Source organism: Branchiostoma belcheri, unplaced genomic scaffold (genome assembly GCF_001625305.1).
Source record: "Branchiostoma belcheri isolate BF01 breed outbred unplaced genomic scaffold, Haploidv18h27 scaffold7, whole genome shotgun sequence".
Lineage (NCBI taxonomy): Eukaryota > Metazoa > Chordata > Leptocardii > Amphioxiformes > Branchiostomatidae > Branchiostoma > Branchiostoma belcheri.
The window spans coordinates 3,216,650-3,231,747 of NW_017804353.1; the positions used below are offsets into that span (position 1 = coordinate 3,216,650).

Genomic DNA, 15,098 nt, shown 5'->3' on the forward strand with positions numbered 1-15,098 from the left:
GAGGAGAGGATGTAGGACTCGGGAGCTATAATAGGTTTGGTAACCAGGCTATACAAATATGGGTCATAATAGATATTTTTTTTCTGTCTACCACAGATAAAAATTTAACTTAGTAATACTATATACATTCATCCTTTGTCAAGTTAAAACAATCATGATTTCCGAAATTCAATGAATATTATCATTCCTGTATAATAAGTCAAAAGAGTATTAAACAGACAATAACGTTTTATTCATGTATGCAGAGAAATCCATGTGTTTAAAAGTCCTATCATGGCCTGGAATGCAACTAACATATGGACTTTCCTCATTAATTTTGCAAATTAGCTGATTCAGTATTTTTTTTTTATCCTGTTGAAAAACCAACATACGCTGGTTAAAATATCACCTCCTTGGTAATTATTGACAACAAATTAGAGCATCGCCCCTCCCCTTCCACACCCTCCAGACTGTACACATGGCCAGAAGAGGGGGAGGGGGGCTGTTGCGAAAATACCTTATTTCAACCCAATAACAACGTCGATCGCGGTAACACTGGATCAAACCAGAAGCTTATCTCTCACCTCGCCCTTCTGTGCTGCCATTTTCTCCTGTTTGGCCTGGAACTTCTCCATCTTCGCCCTTTGTTTCGCCTCTTTCTTCAGTTGTGCCTCGGTCTTCTGCACAGCCGGTTCCCCGCCGGCCGCCGCGGTGGTGGCAGCCGCCGCGCTAGCCGCTCCTTCGGGCCCGTTCTCCATTCTTCCCGACGTCGTGAGGTGGCTCGTAAGTTGCAAAACCCTCGGAAGTTTCCCCAGAATCGCCCTAGTCTGTGTAAAGACGACGCTTGTGCAGTGTTGCATGCGGAAGACCGGATCTTCCTTGCTTTCGCTGATCTTGCTCACACGGCTGCGGGTATTGCATCATGGGATGGGGGCGTGACGTCATGCTCCGATAGTATTGCACCATCTCTGACAAATCGATAACAGATAAACTTAATCTCCAAGCAGATGTTTAGGTGGCCGCAAAAGACAGTATCTTTGATCAAATTGGCCAGGCAGTATCCATTGGCCAGACTGTATCCTTTGTGTGGCAAATGGATACAGTCTGTCCAATTTGATAATGAAGTTAGTAACGGGGGGCCCTAATTCCGACCTATGTTCCATGCAAACGCACATACCTTTGGTAATAGTTTATCTGACCAAAAACCCGCGCAACATGAGCTATAATATTGACAGATTAAGATCACAACGATTAAAGCTGCACAGCTGTGTATTTCACTTGAGTGTAGCGCCTTGCACCCAAGCATAATGGTTTGCGAAACGCACGGCAGTTTTTTTGTCATTTTGCCGGTGGAACGTTCTATCGCAACAGGGGTGCCCTAATTCCGACCCAGTGTTTAACACAGGTCGATCTGAGTAGAGAGTTTAGAAATTATAATACACAAATTATGATTAAAACAATCTACAACTGTTTTTCTGTCCCAAACCTGCATTTTTGACACGCTCGTCAACCCCCGAACAAGCGTCGAATTCACACAGATTTTTCACTCGTCTGTTGTCGGAGTGTACAAACTAAAACAAACTTTGTGAGATTACCGATATCAACACAAAAACTTTGTCCATTTCTTGTGGTTATTTTTAGGCACGTGCTTCCATGCATAACGTCGCAACAAGGATTTTTCAAACTAGTTCGGTATTAGGGATGGGTCGGAATTAGGGCACCCCCCGTTAGTGACCTAGTAGCTTTCGTCATTAACTCGTCTTAACTTGTTATAAGGAAGGAAAATAATCTAAAGGCCCTCTTATAAGCTCTACACTCCCTTTTGGAATTTTCTTCGGCTTTCTTCTACCATCTGTATAAACAGGGCATCAAACTACCGCCCCATCTCCCTCACCAGCGTTCCCGCTAAAATCCTAGAACATGTCCTAGTTAGTTCCATCATGCACCACTTGGAATCAAACAACATCCTGTCTACACAGCAACATGGCTTTCGCAAACACCGTTCCTGCGAGACCCAACTCCTTGAATTCACAGAAGAGGTCTTTTCAGCAATGGAGAACGGTGTTACGACTGACGTAATCATTATGGATTTCGCGAAAGCGTTCGACCGCGTAAACCATAGTCTACTTGTGCACAAGTTGGATTACTACGGGATTCGCGGCAACACAAACAGGTGGATAGGAAGCTTCCTTAGCGACCGCCGGCAGGCTGTGGTAGTCAGCGGCACCCAGTCAAGCTACGTGAGTGTGCGATCGGGCGTCCCACAGGGCACGGTGATAGGTCCAAGTCTCTTCATTGTGTACATTAACGATCTACCGCAGAGGATCTCGTCCCCCTCCCGACTATTCGCGGACGACACCGCTGTGTACCGGCTGATCACCTCTCCCAAAGACCCCCCAAAGCTTCAAGAGGATCTCAACAAGCTGGAGGACTGGGAGAGGGAGTGGGACATGTCCTTTCACCCAGACAAGTGTTACCAGCTACCCCTGACGAGAGCTAGAAAACCACCGATCGCAAATCCCAGCTACACCCTCCATGGTCACACACTAGCACGAGTATCCTCTAACAAGTACCTGGGTGTTACGCTTCAGACAGACCTTTCCTGGCGCATGCACATCGACAATACATACTCCAAGGCCAACAGGACATTGGGCTTCTTAAGGCGAAATCTTAGAGTGTGCTCCACCAAAACCAAAGAGCTTGCATATAAAGCCTTGGTCCGCCCAATTGTGGAGTATGCCTGTTGTGTATGGGACCCCTACACCGACGCTGACACAAATAAGATCGAGAAAATCCAACGAAGGGCAGCACGCTTCGTTCTGAACAGACACCGAAACACCTCTAGTGTCTCTGACATGTTGGATGAGTTACAGTGGGCTTCTCTCCAAGGCCGCCGCCGTACCACCAGACTCGCCATGATGTACAAGATCCAGCATGACCTTGCATGTGTGAGATGCGACGCCTTGAAGCCCGTGTCTGGCAGCAGGAGAAGCCGGAGAGGCCACAGTCAACAGCTCCAGGACATAACTTGCCGCACGAACTACAAACACTATTCCTTTCTTCCTCGCACTATCCGCGATTGGAACGTCCTGCCCACAGACACTGTCCAATCCCCGTCTTTGGCCACCTTTGTCTCGAGGGTGTCCAGTCCGGTCTAGACTCAGTCACGCTGGTGACCTTCGACCCGAGACATGTCAATTATTGCCGGTATCGGCAGTTGGACATTACCGGAAGAAGAAGAAGAAGAACGTCAGTGGTGGTGGAATGGTGTGTAAAAATATTTATAAACTGGCAAAGTAAGTTTTTTCACTTATGAGTAATTCAAGTGTGCCGACAAAGTCAAACTTCTTAAATGGAATTTGACAGCATCATTCTGTCAACCTTGCAATATCAAAATATTTTGGATACTTCGATACTTTGATACTCCATTACTTTTGCAATATTGACAGAATGATCCTGTCTATAGTATACATTTTCCCATCAATAGTACCTGTAACGTTACCACTATTTTATGTTATTGACAGGATGATCATTTTCCCACTATTGACAGGATCATCCAACGATATTTTACGACACTCAGGTAAGTCCTCCTGCCGGTTTGCGGCAGCGGGGGTTACGCAAGTGACCCAACATGGCCGCCAGCGTGTGGAACTCATGTCGTAGTGTCGGACAAAAGTTCGTTTTCGCGCCGCTTCTGCGGAACTGCTCGCAATGCGGCGTCTCCCAGAGCTCCAAGACAACCCTGAGACCACTCAGAGATGCGGGGATCCAGAGAAGAGAGCTTTCTTCGCACGCAAATAGCAGTAGAACCGGCGGCCGGTGGTTGAGTGTTGGGTTGGGTGTTGCAGGTTTGACAGCCATGTCAGGGGCCGGTTATGTCACGTACAGATACAGACAGGCGATGTCTACTACTGCTGAGGGACCGGTGACAACAGCACAGGTTAGTAAACCTGCTCAGTCGGCTACATTTGTCTCTTATGAGTGTAGTTCTGTTGTTAATTACCGTTCATAATCACACGTCAAACGAAAGACATTCAATTTGATACATAGTTATTACATACAATTAAAATCGTGTTTAAACTGATATATAATTACATGTCACAGGTAACGTTACATATTTACAACAACATGAAATTGTAAACGTGACATGTAATTGATTTGATGTAAATTAGCTTCTTAGACGTGTTACTTCTTAGTTAGAACTGTTAATACTGTTATATACATGTTAGCAATAATGACTACTATAAAATGTATGTAACATTATGTATATGTTGCCATTCGTTGTATCTACTACCATTGTCATGAAAAAGAAGCCGAAGCCTAAACCTCTGCTTGGACCTGGAGATTATGTCTTTGTCCTCCCTCCTGTTGCAGTTCCAGAGTTCACCTGACCTCCCTTCCCCTCCTGAATCACTTGTAGTACACCTAACCTATGAACATCTAAGTCTAACAATAATGCCCCTGAGCCTATTTATTGTCATGCAATAAAGTTCTTCTCCCTCCTGTTGCAGTGCCAGAGTTCGCCTGACTTTCCTTCCCCTCCTGAATCACTTGTAGTACACCTAACCTATGAACATCTAAGTCTAATGATAATGCCCCTTAGTCTATATATTGTCATGCAACAAAGTTCTTCTCCCTCCTGTTGCAGTGCCAGAGTTCGCCTGACCTGCCCCCCATGAAGGTGACCCTGTACCAGTACCTGACCTGCCCGTTCTGCTGCAAGACTCGCGCCTTCCTGGAGTACTACGGCATCGACTTCCAGGTCGTGGAGGTTAACCCCCTCTCCAGGAGGGAGATCAGCTGGTCAGACTACAAGAAGGTCCCCATCGTGATCGTCGAGATGGATGGGAAGGATGAGAAACAGGTACGGGAAACTCGGGATAACTGTGATGCATGGTTGAGGAAATGTTCTCATGCCTCTTTGCTGTGAGCACTTTTTAAATTTAGAAGAATAAGAATGCATAGTTTTGTTCCCATTGCCAAATGTGCTTATTGTACTGCATGTATAGATCTGAAAGCCATTTAGTGATTCTAGCTTTGAATACCGCTATGTAAGAACACAGAGGTGTTGTCTGACATAAATTCAGCACTTTTATGACTCCATTTAAGACATAGAAATGTTACTATTGCCAAAGGTGCTGTAGTTGAATATCTGACAGTAAAAGTCACTCTAGGTTGAAATTAAAGCTTTGAATATCTGAACGAAATGGGAATGTTGTCTGACACAAGTTCCTGCTTTCTTCAGCAACTCAACGACTCGTCAGTGATCATCAGTGTGTTAAAGACGTTCATGGTGAACACACACAAGGACCTGGACAAGGTGGTGAGCTACTACCCGGTCATGGTGACCCAGGACACAGACGGGAAGGAAGTGAGGGAGATCGCCAACAGGCACTGGGTCATGGTGGACCTGGAGACCATGAGTGAGGAGTACGGCAAGAGGAGAAGGTGGCAATTAGACAGCATTTTGGCAGAATGCACTGTGCCTTTGCAAAACCTATAATGTATTGTGCATAGCATTTCGGCACAGCATGTCATTTGAGGTTGTACTTAAGGATGACATCCTCTCTATAGTTTTCAAATGTCGAGTCCGAAAAGATATTGTCTGCGTTACAGTGAAAATTCTGATGCAACTGTGGCACTGACCAAACATCCAACCAAAACGGAAAAATCTAGGTTTCCCACAGGCAAGGTACATTGAGTGCTGTTTGTAGTATACAATATATAATTGGCTGAACTGGTTTGACAGATAACCTTTATTGTACATTCATGCCCTGTTGGGCTAAGTACAGGTGAACAGATGAAAAAGTATATACATCTTTGTAGTACAAACAGGACTACTGACACTAATCTAACTACATCAGCTCTTGAAGTACTCTAAGACAGGTTCAGCTTCTTCTTGTTTCTTTGTGATATTAAAAATATAATTTGAAATGGGTTTGTTCACAATAACTAAAGTTCACTTCCTCTCCTTCCTACAGGTCGGAGGTAAAGTGGAGAAAGTGGGTGGACGACCATTTTGTCCACATGTTGGCTCCCAACATCTACCGGTCCCAGGCCGAGGCCCTGCAGGCATTTGAATACATTACGAACGTACAGAACTTTGGGCCCTGGGAGAAGTGGGCAGCAAAGTACGGGGGGTCTGCCATCATGTGGACCATCGCTAAAAGACTGAAGAGCAAGTAAGTGCTGAATATCGGTATAGCCGGTATAACCGCCCTTCGGCGTAACACTCCCGCGAATACAGGATTTATTGGTGAAAGTACAGGTAGATTAATTTACATTGTACAGCAAATGGTATAATTTCTACAAGACAACTTTCCTACTTTTAGTTAGATATCTGAATAGGAAATAAATGTTTATATTCCTCACACAACCAGATTCACCTGTTCTTAAACTTTCAGTGAGAAGTTTAAAATGTACATACTAGTATGCATTAGATATTGTAGATGTAGATATAAGTGACATGTTAACAGAGCAGACAAACAAGACGAGTTGGAGAAAACTGTCAGACCATCTGTGGTGCCTGAACGTTCAAATATAAAGGAAATATGAGAAAAGATGAGGAAGGTCTTTCACTCGCTCATTCATTCGTTCATTCATTCATTCATTCATCCATCATTCACTCACTCCTTCAAACCTACCTGTAACATGATCTCCCCCTAGATACCAGCTGAAGGACGATGTCCGAGAGTCGCTGTACGACGCGGCTAACGAGTGGCTGAAGGGTGTCGGCAAGAAGAAGTTCATGGGGGGCAGCCAGCCCAACCTCGCAGATCTGGTCAGTCCTTTTTTTATGTTTGTTTCGCATAGCCAGTAAACCACCTGTTAAGGCATAACACGCCAGTTTTGTACATGTAAGTACAAGCTGCGTATGACCAGACCGTAAGCTAAAGGTTTGAACCACCGCACTCATCTCTTTTTGATGAGTGTGGCAGACTTTAGAACATGTTTGAGGTGTGCATCCCCTCAAACATAGGACCTTTAGCTAAATATATCCTTTCTGGGAGGACGTCTCTACCCAAAGCTAGGCACTTCTCATCTGAATTGAATGAGGAAATAGGTGTTAACTGCATTTCCCAAGTACACAACAACAGTAGGATCTCTCGAATGCAAATATGTGTTCCCAAATCCCAGTGTATAAATACTGTACCACAGAATTGTTTCAACCACAAACTTCTGCTCTTGTCACATTTCTCAAGTTAAGGCCACACCAATTTAATTTGTTGGTTCTCGGATTCGCCTCTTCGTTTTTTTCTGATTTGCAAAAAAAAAAAATTTGATTCTGGTCCTGAATCAGCTGAAAAATGCTCATGTTTTGCCCCCCAACAGTTGAGGAAAGTCCTTTTCTTCCTAGTTGTTACAGTTTTTCCATCTATCATTGCAGTGGTTTGATTAAAAGTTCAAAATTCAATGTTTAAATTTTAACCCAGCCTTTTGTGTTGACTTCATGGCTCATTTGGTAGCATTTAAGCCTATAATAGGATGCCTAGACCTGTTTTTATTTATTTTTTTTTTTCGCCCTGTCGCTTCATATTTTTTCTGAAAAAATCCGAGAACCAACAAATTAAATTGGTGTGGCCTAAGTACATGTATAAGTAATGGGATCACTGTTGACATACTAGTACATGTACATGATTACATGCAGATTTTACTGATGGAAAACAAATGTTTTTGTCATGTCTTTTTCATGTTCTTTTCACTCTCACTGAAAGCGACCCTTTTCTTTTCTTTTGGTCTCACAGGCAGTTTATGGAGTACTGAGCAGCATCGAAGACTTTGATACCTTCAAAGACTTGATGGAAAACACCAAGATGAGACCTTGGTACGAGCGTACGAAGAAGGCTGTGAAGAGTCATGCAGGAGCAAACACAACACATGTGCACGCACCGTGAGAGAGAGAAAGACAGATGCTATGTACAGTAACCATATTAAAGTACTGGAGAAATTCCCCTAGCATAATGAAAATGCGTAGAGCGAAGGGTTGGCCTTTACAATAAAACTATTGAAATAAACCTGAATGATACTGAACATATACCTAACTGAACATGTACTGCAGTGCTGTTTTCAGGTGCCACTTCCAAGATGACAGACTGATCTGATCATTATGCGATAAAAGTCAATTGCAATACACTGTAACACAAGGGAAAGGAGTAACTCAATGGTTGACTCTGACCCCCGTGATCGGACTTGCACAGCGTGTCAGCTCATACCAGTTCACCAACCGATTAGGCCAAAAGGTCCAGGACCCATTGGGCCGGGCAGTTGGTGATGCTATATACTCGCTGTTCTAACATTGCTAACTACTGGATCAGCAATTTTCCTTCATGTTGAGATAGATTACGCATGTTTTTAAGGCTCATTGAACAATGTACAACTATGAAATAAGAGGAACGAGATATGTACAGCTCTGCATGCAGAAAATGATGTGTATAGTGTAGCTCTTTCCAATTCTCAGGTTGACTTGTGATTCTCCATAGTAGCAGGGAGGTTGAATTTGCTTATCTTTGAGGGCTGAATGTCACATGTACATGTCAGAGTGTTGCATAAAGTTTGTTTTTTTAATATCGTTGTGTTGTGGACTCCTTCAGTCTTAGTGGATCCATCATACATACATTCTTACATCATTGTCTAAGTACTCTGAGACCTTGTATTAAACTTAACGCTTTAATAGGAAAGAAGATTCCCTTTCAAACCATTGTCAAACCGCGCGACGAACCCTAGAATGTTTTAAACATTTTGAAACTATCGGCTGGCACAGCCGAATAGTACCCGAATCCGCCGAACACCAGCCGACTTGGTGCCAAGCTACTCCCAACCATGGCTGGGTGCGTTCGGCTAGTGTTCGGGAGGCCAAATTTCTGAATGTGTGACGCACGGATGGACTATGCTATTAGCATCTAGGGGTGTTCATGCTTCATTACTGAAGTAACACTGCGCACACCTTTGATGATTTAATTCATGTAATCTGCCGACGTACGTAAGAACCAGACAATCGTTGTGGGCGTAAAACATAACACTCGGAGAAAAAAAGGAAACAAATTGTGTTGAACGTTACGTTTGATACGATAATTTTGGGTCAACAAACTGCCGATTACGCTAGTAGGATGGAAGAAAACGTCTACAAGGAGGCCTGTAGGGTCTACAACTCCAGCAACGGGGAGGCCAGTAATGACTACGAGGAGGCCTGTACGGTCTCTCCGCCGAAGGTCTCTCCGCCGAGGATAGGGAAGGCTCCTGGCCCGAACCCAGCACCAAGTATGTCAGGGGTTTCAGGAGAGCCAGGTGAGGTTCTCTGTATTGTCAAAATAATCCAGAAGGAAAGAAGAGTTTTTACAGATCCGAGAGACGGTAAGAGATTAAGTCTGCATAATATAAAACAAGGCAGAAATTTTGTCGACTTTCCTATTCCATAAGCGATACTAAATCATCAGATCAATACATGACCATATTGAATGAATGAATGAAAGACCTTTGTTGTACGTTTGTGCTCTAACAAGCTAAGAACAGGTCATGAATAAACAGGGGAAAAGAATACAGCAATAACACTTAAACTATACATACTGTACATCCTTTAGGTTCGTCCGAGTCTAACGACAAGCGCCAAGCCGCCGACCCCGGACCTGCCTCTGCTGAGACCGCTGGGTTCGGTATGAGCAGCCCTGGTCAGTCCCGAGTCTGGACCAGCGCCATGTTGAAAACCTACGCTGTGGTGACAATGGTCCTGATTTGCTGTCTGCTGGGAGTTACCATCTTTCTGGGTATATGACTTATTTTCCAAAATTGGCTGGTAGAAAATGATAGAGAAGGAACCTTATTTAACTGATATTTTCGGTTCTCTTTCCTATATTTTCTATATTTTCTACCTTACACACAGTCCTTGTGTCTTCACACAGCTGTGACGGTGTCTGACCTGAAGCTAACAGTCAGGAAGCTCGACCAGAAGACAACTGATGATCTGTCGGGCCTGAAACTGGCATTCAACAAGGTCAACAAGAAGGCAGATGGAATCCTGGCAAACGTCTCTGAATGGATGCAACAGGTAAGAAGATAATGATCACGTTTCTCTTAAAAAAAAAACTGAAAAAATCATTGAAACCTTTCAAGCAATTTGTGGGGTTGACAAATTTCTATTGAAAAAGTAACTGTTAATGTCAAAATTCCCAGGCTGCAGTGACATGTTACCGTTGGTTGGCATGGTATTTTGACCTATTACAAACAAGTGACGCATTTATATATGATAGTGAACGTTATCCATGCATTGCTTCCAACCATTTTGAAACTTAATTAACATTTGATTTACAGGCAATGGAAAAGGACGTGTCGGAAAGGCTGGTTGGAAGTGAGAAAGCTCTGACCCACCTATCAGGTAGGAAACTTTAAGGCGTGATTTTCTTTGTCATGTTTCCATCCCTTTGCCGAGTACATCAGTCTTTTGGTGAAAGTCGATAACTTTCCAATAAGTCATGAAAAGGCCATTTGGGCTGGGAGGGCTGTAGTTGCAAGACACAACAATAAACTTTCATTCCTTCATTCTTTCATTCATTCGTTAATTTATTAGTTCGTTTATAGATAAATAGAACTGGACGCAAATTATATCCCAAGAAAAATTAATTTTTGCTTAGGATAAGTATGAAGGGGTAGAGAATGGTATGGCTCAGAGTTATTAGGGAAATGTACAAATTGTGCATGTGTGTTAATTTATAGTATAGAGTTCAGCATACATATTGGGCATACACGGAAGTCTAGCTTGTGATGATAATATAATCATTATCTTCCGAAATTGCATAAAACTGGCCGTCTAAATGAGCATTAAATTGTGATACTGTTCATACGTATAGTGGATCACTTAAAGATAATAGAATTACGTTCAAAGACAGTAACAAAATGCATGTACAGTTCTAATGGTGTAGGATTTGTATTATTGAAAACAATATGTCAAAACCTTGTTTTTTTATCAGGGACATGCCCGGGCAGTTACAAGAAATACCATGAAGTCTGCTACAAGGCATTTTACATTCGGAAGTCATTCTCCGAATCGGCCGAGACCTGTCGGGCTGACGGAGGCACCCTCGCCATGCCCCGCGACGCCGGTACCGACGACTTCCTCGTCTCCCTGGTGAAACCGGCATTCGACTTCAGCTATTGGATCGGCTTACACCAACAGGAAGACAGCTGGGAGTGGATAGACGGCACCGCTCTCGGGACCGGCTACAACCGGTGGGGCGACAATGAACCGAACGACGTTAGGTATAGGGGAGATCGGTGCGTCTTGTGGTTCAAAGGAAAGGTTTGGTATACTTGGTCCTGTGACAGGAGGGTGCGCTTCATCTGTCAAGTCCCACCGGCAGGTTCGTTTTATTTCACAAGGTTATACCTAAGTTTTTTTCTTATTGTTATTTCGTTTGTTTTAGGAATAATTTGTATTAATTTTATTCGCACAGTTATTAAAAATAAGTTAAAAGGGTAATTAACAAATTACATAAAATGAATTACACACAACCAATTGTAAATGACATAAAAACAGGAAGATAATACAAAATATTTTATAGACATACTGAGTAGACAGCTTGCTACGAAGGATATGAAACCAGTTGTCCTTAAGTCTATTGTAGACAAATTACTTTCTTTGCACTGACTTTACTCAGAGAATATTTCGTATCAAATAATAAATCTTGATAAACTTCCTCATTACTCCTCCCTTGTTCCATCATCATGTCGGTGAACATAGCCAAACAGGTAACGAGGCAAGGACAAGTGAGATGGAGAAGTATTGTTTCGCAAACTAAAGGCAAATAAACAGAAAAAAAGCTGAGAAATTACCAATAAAAGTTATTCACGAACCCAAACTTTTGATTTTATCTTCCCTTCAGCTAAATCAGACAAATAACCGGACGCCCATATATTAGGAAGCGGCCCCGGCTACAGTCGTGAAACATGGGTTCCGACATCCGGATGCGAAGACGACTTAGATGTGGCTGAAACGCCACATGTAGAATCAGCCAACAAGCTGAGACAGGTTTATTTTGAATATTGGAAACCCCCAACCACAGACGAGAAGACCGGGTAGCCATGGTCGGCTGTGTGGCAGGGGCTTAGAGAGCATAGAGGCAAAACATTAAGACACTTGAAAAACACAAATATTGAGTATGATGCACAAAGATGCTTATCTAAGGAAATGAGCTGTGAGCTGCGATCATTTAGAAATTATTTTGGTGTAGTAGATCTTAATTTTAAAGATTTCATCAAAACAGGTGCAAACTTGAATTTGTGTAAGCGTATCCAGACAAATACAAGAAATAGAGAAGACAAATAAACATGACCTTTGACAAAAGCGAATGTACGACAGTCTTGTAAACTTAATTGGTCTGCACGTCACGCGAGCGGCTGCTTGGTACAAATGTGAGGGAAATAAAAGCCTCCGAGCGGCTCAAAGTTGGAGTTCTTTGCGTCGACGTCTTTCTTACAAAACCCCGTCTGTCTAGATCTCTGTTGATGTAATCCACGATATCCATGTAATCTTTTTGAACATGAAACCATAGGATCAATGAAGGCGTAGAACATAGAAAAAAGGCATAAGTTCTGTTGAACGTTTGAAACGCTACATTTCGGGTAAACAAGTTGGTGGCGAGAAGACGGCTACCTGCGCTGCGATGGAGGAAAACGTCTACAAGGAGGCCTGTAACGTCTACAGCACCTGCAGCGATGATGCCAGCAACGTATACGAGGAACCCTGCACGCTCTCTCCACCGACAGTTTCGGCTGTGAGGAGGGCTCCTGGCCTGAACCCCGCACCGGGAGCCTCAGTCGTATCTGGAGAGACAGGTAAAGTTCTCTGCAGTAGTCCAGAAGCAAATAGGATTTGATAATTGCTGGCACCAGAGACACTGAGAGGCCAGGTTTGCTTGAAACGCCGCAATGTGTTTTTTCCACTTTTCTAAATCTAGAGTGCTTGGCGTTAGAAACCTGACCATACTGTTCATTGTTATCCTCTCGTTTTGATCTTTAATCTCTGTCCGGGCGACAGTCTCGATATTTCTCTACATAAACCCATGATACTGACTACATCCTTCAGGTTCGTCCGGGCCTAAGTCTAACGACAAGCGCCAAGCCGCCGACCCCGGACCTGCCTCTGCTGAGATCGCTGGGTACATCCCAGGGGTCGGTATGAGGAGCCCTGGTACTGGTCAGTCCCGAGTCTGGACCAGCGCCACGTCGAAAACCTACGCTGTGGTGACCACCGTTCTGATCTGCTGTCTGCTGGGAGTTACCATCTTTCTAGGTGATGTTTCAATTTTTACAAACCTTTTCCATACGTAGATAATGATACAGGCAAAAAAATTACCGGTTCGTTTTCCTCCATATCATGGAACCCTCGTGCCTTCACGCAGTTGTTACTGTGTCGAACCTGAAGCTGTCATTCAACAAGCTGGACAAGAAGACAACTGATGATTTGTCGGATCTGAAGATGTCAGTCAGCAAGCTAGACAAGAAGACAGCCGGAATCCAGGCAAACGTCTCAGGGTGGATGCTACACCAACAGGTGTGAAGAAGATTCTATTCATTAAACAGCTTCATAACATAGATGGAAGGTTTAAAGGATCTTGGAGGATTGACAATTTTTATCGATATGTTAACGAATTTGAATCGTTGGTATGGTAATGTGACTTATCAAAATTAAGGAATTCAAATGACATTGCTTCAATCCATTTTGAAACATGATTTTCAAGCAAGGTATTTGATTTACAGGCAATGGGGCAAACAGAAAACGTGCCGGAAAGGCTGGTTGGAAGTGAGAAAGCTCTGTACAACGCTACGTCCAACATCACTGGTAGGAAATTTTCGGTCATAATATGATCACTGGAATTTTCTTAGTCCCATGTCCATACCTCTGCCGAATGTATCATTCACTTGCGACCATGATTTTGCCTCTGGGTCTTAACATATCATGATTTACGTTAATTTGAAAGGTATGTCAATATATATATATCTTTCATATCATATTTTTTAGCGAAATGTCCCAACGGTTACAAGAAGTATCTTGAATTTTGCTACAAATGCTTTGACGCCAAGAAGACGTTCTCCGAATCGGCCGAGACCTGTCGGGCTGACGGAGGCACCCTCGCCATGCCCCGCGACGAGGGCATCAACGACTTCCTCGTCTCTCTAGATGAGATTGGCCGCCGTTGGTTCGGCCTGCACCGACAGGAAGACAAGTGGGAGTGGATAGACGGCACCGCTCTGGGGACCGGCTACAGCGGTTGGGGAGAAGGAGCTAGTGAACGTTCTATGGAATCGGGACGTTGCGCTATGTACATGCTCAAGATGTGGTTTGGCCATGTTTGTGACACCAAGGCACGTTCCATTTGTCAAGTGAAAGCATCAGGTTCGTTCTATTTTACAAGCTTAAGCCTTTGATGCTTTGTTTTACTCTCCAAGCAGAGGTTGTGGGGGAATGATCGTTAGCTTTTTATAAGGGCCAATGCTCTAGAACACGCTTATTTTGTAAAAGCGCGCTTTTGACGCGGGGCGCTTCCGCCGTGAAAACACCCTTTACGTTTGCGCGCGTAGTAAAAACATGGCTCGGTGTTTCCTTTTGAAGTTTGGCATGCTAAAGGACAAGGCTTTGACGAGTCCGACCGTGTTCAAAATTTTTGTTAGAGATGAATAAAAGTTGTAGTAGTTGTGCGTTGAAATCTGCTAATTTTACGGCCATGTTTGTACGGTTGCTTTCGGCAGATAGGATTGATGATCCCTCTTGAAACTGTGTGTGCTGATTCCCTAAAATCTGAGCTTTAATTTGATATATAGATTGATACCGTTTTTAATGGGAGAGAGCGCAGAACCAAAATAGACGAGATGAACACCATTCAAACCGCAGCGCCCTTTGTGTTCCATGGTGGAACGCGGTCGTTCAGCAGCAACCGTGCGCCACATGTACTGTTAGTATCGCTGTAGTAGACAAGTTAAACCATGGTTAAACGTAAAATCCTCGGTATAACAAGTCTAGGCTTCATCACTACATATGTCTACTGTTTCACAAAATGTTTATGACTGGCCGCACCGACGTGAATGAAGTGAAGGTGACCCAAGGAACGAATCGCATTATACGTCCATCT

At 43.6% G+C, this 15,098-nt stretch overlaps 4 protein-coding genes across 4 annotated transcripts in view; 3 read left to right on the forward strand and 1 right to left on the reverse strand.

The window, feature by feature from the left end:
* LOC109484629 (valine--tRNA ligase-like) overlaps positions 1 to 911 on the reverse strand; it is a 15,258-nt gene extending 14,347 nt beyond the window's left edge. The window contains exon 1 of the mRNA XM_019787975.1: positions 564 to 911. Coding sequence (XP_019643534.1) covers positions 564 to 839 — 276 coding nt within the window. The 5' untranslated portion in view covers positions 840 to 911. The remainder of the gene's footprint in view (positions 1 to 563) is intronic.
* A 2,663-nt stretch (positions 912 to 3,574) lies between these two features.
* Positions 3,575 to 8,495, forward strand: LOC109484551 (prostaglandin E synthase 2-like). The gene is made up of 6 exons (XM_019787870.1): positions 3,575 to 3,919; positions 4,628 to 4,843; positions 5,225 to 5,427; positions 5,961 to 6,161; positions 6,646 to 6,760; positions 7,725 to 8,495. Exons 1-6 carry the CDS (start codon positions 3,611 to 3,613, stop codon positions 7,872 to 7,874), a joined length of 1,194 nt encoding a protein of 397 aa, XP_019643429.1. The 5' UTR covers positions 3,575 to 3,610; the 3' UTR covers positions 7,875 to 8,495.
* Positions 8,496 to 9,086: 591 nt separating this feature from the next.
* Positions 9,087 to 12,078, forward strand: LOC109484361 (C-type lectin domain family 4 member M-like). Its single transcript, XM_019787613.1, has 6 exons — positions 9,087 to 9,264; positions 9,558 to 9,740; positions 9,876 to 10,021; positions 10,285 to 10,348; positions 10,941 to 11,229; positions 12,033 to 12,078. Exons 1-6 carry the CDS (start codon positions 9,087 to 9,089, stop codon positions 12,076 to 12,078), a joined length of 906 nt encoding a protein of 301 aa, XP_019643172.1.
* Positions 12,079 to 12,632: 554 nt separating this feature from the next.
* On the forward strand, positions 12,633 to 14,741 carry LOC109484362. Its single transcript, XM_019787614.1, has 5 exons — positions 12,633 to 12,804; positions 13,055 to 13,261; positions 13,371 to 13,522; positions 14,053 to 14,239; positions 14,719 to 14,741. The coding sequence occupies exons 1-5, from the start codon at positions 12,633 to 12,635 to the stop codon at positions 14,739 to 14,741; spliced, it is 741 nt and encodes a 246-aa protein (XP_019643173.1).
* Positions 14,742 to 15,098: the final 357 nt, after the last annotated feature.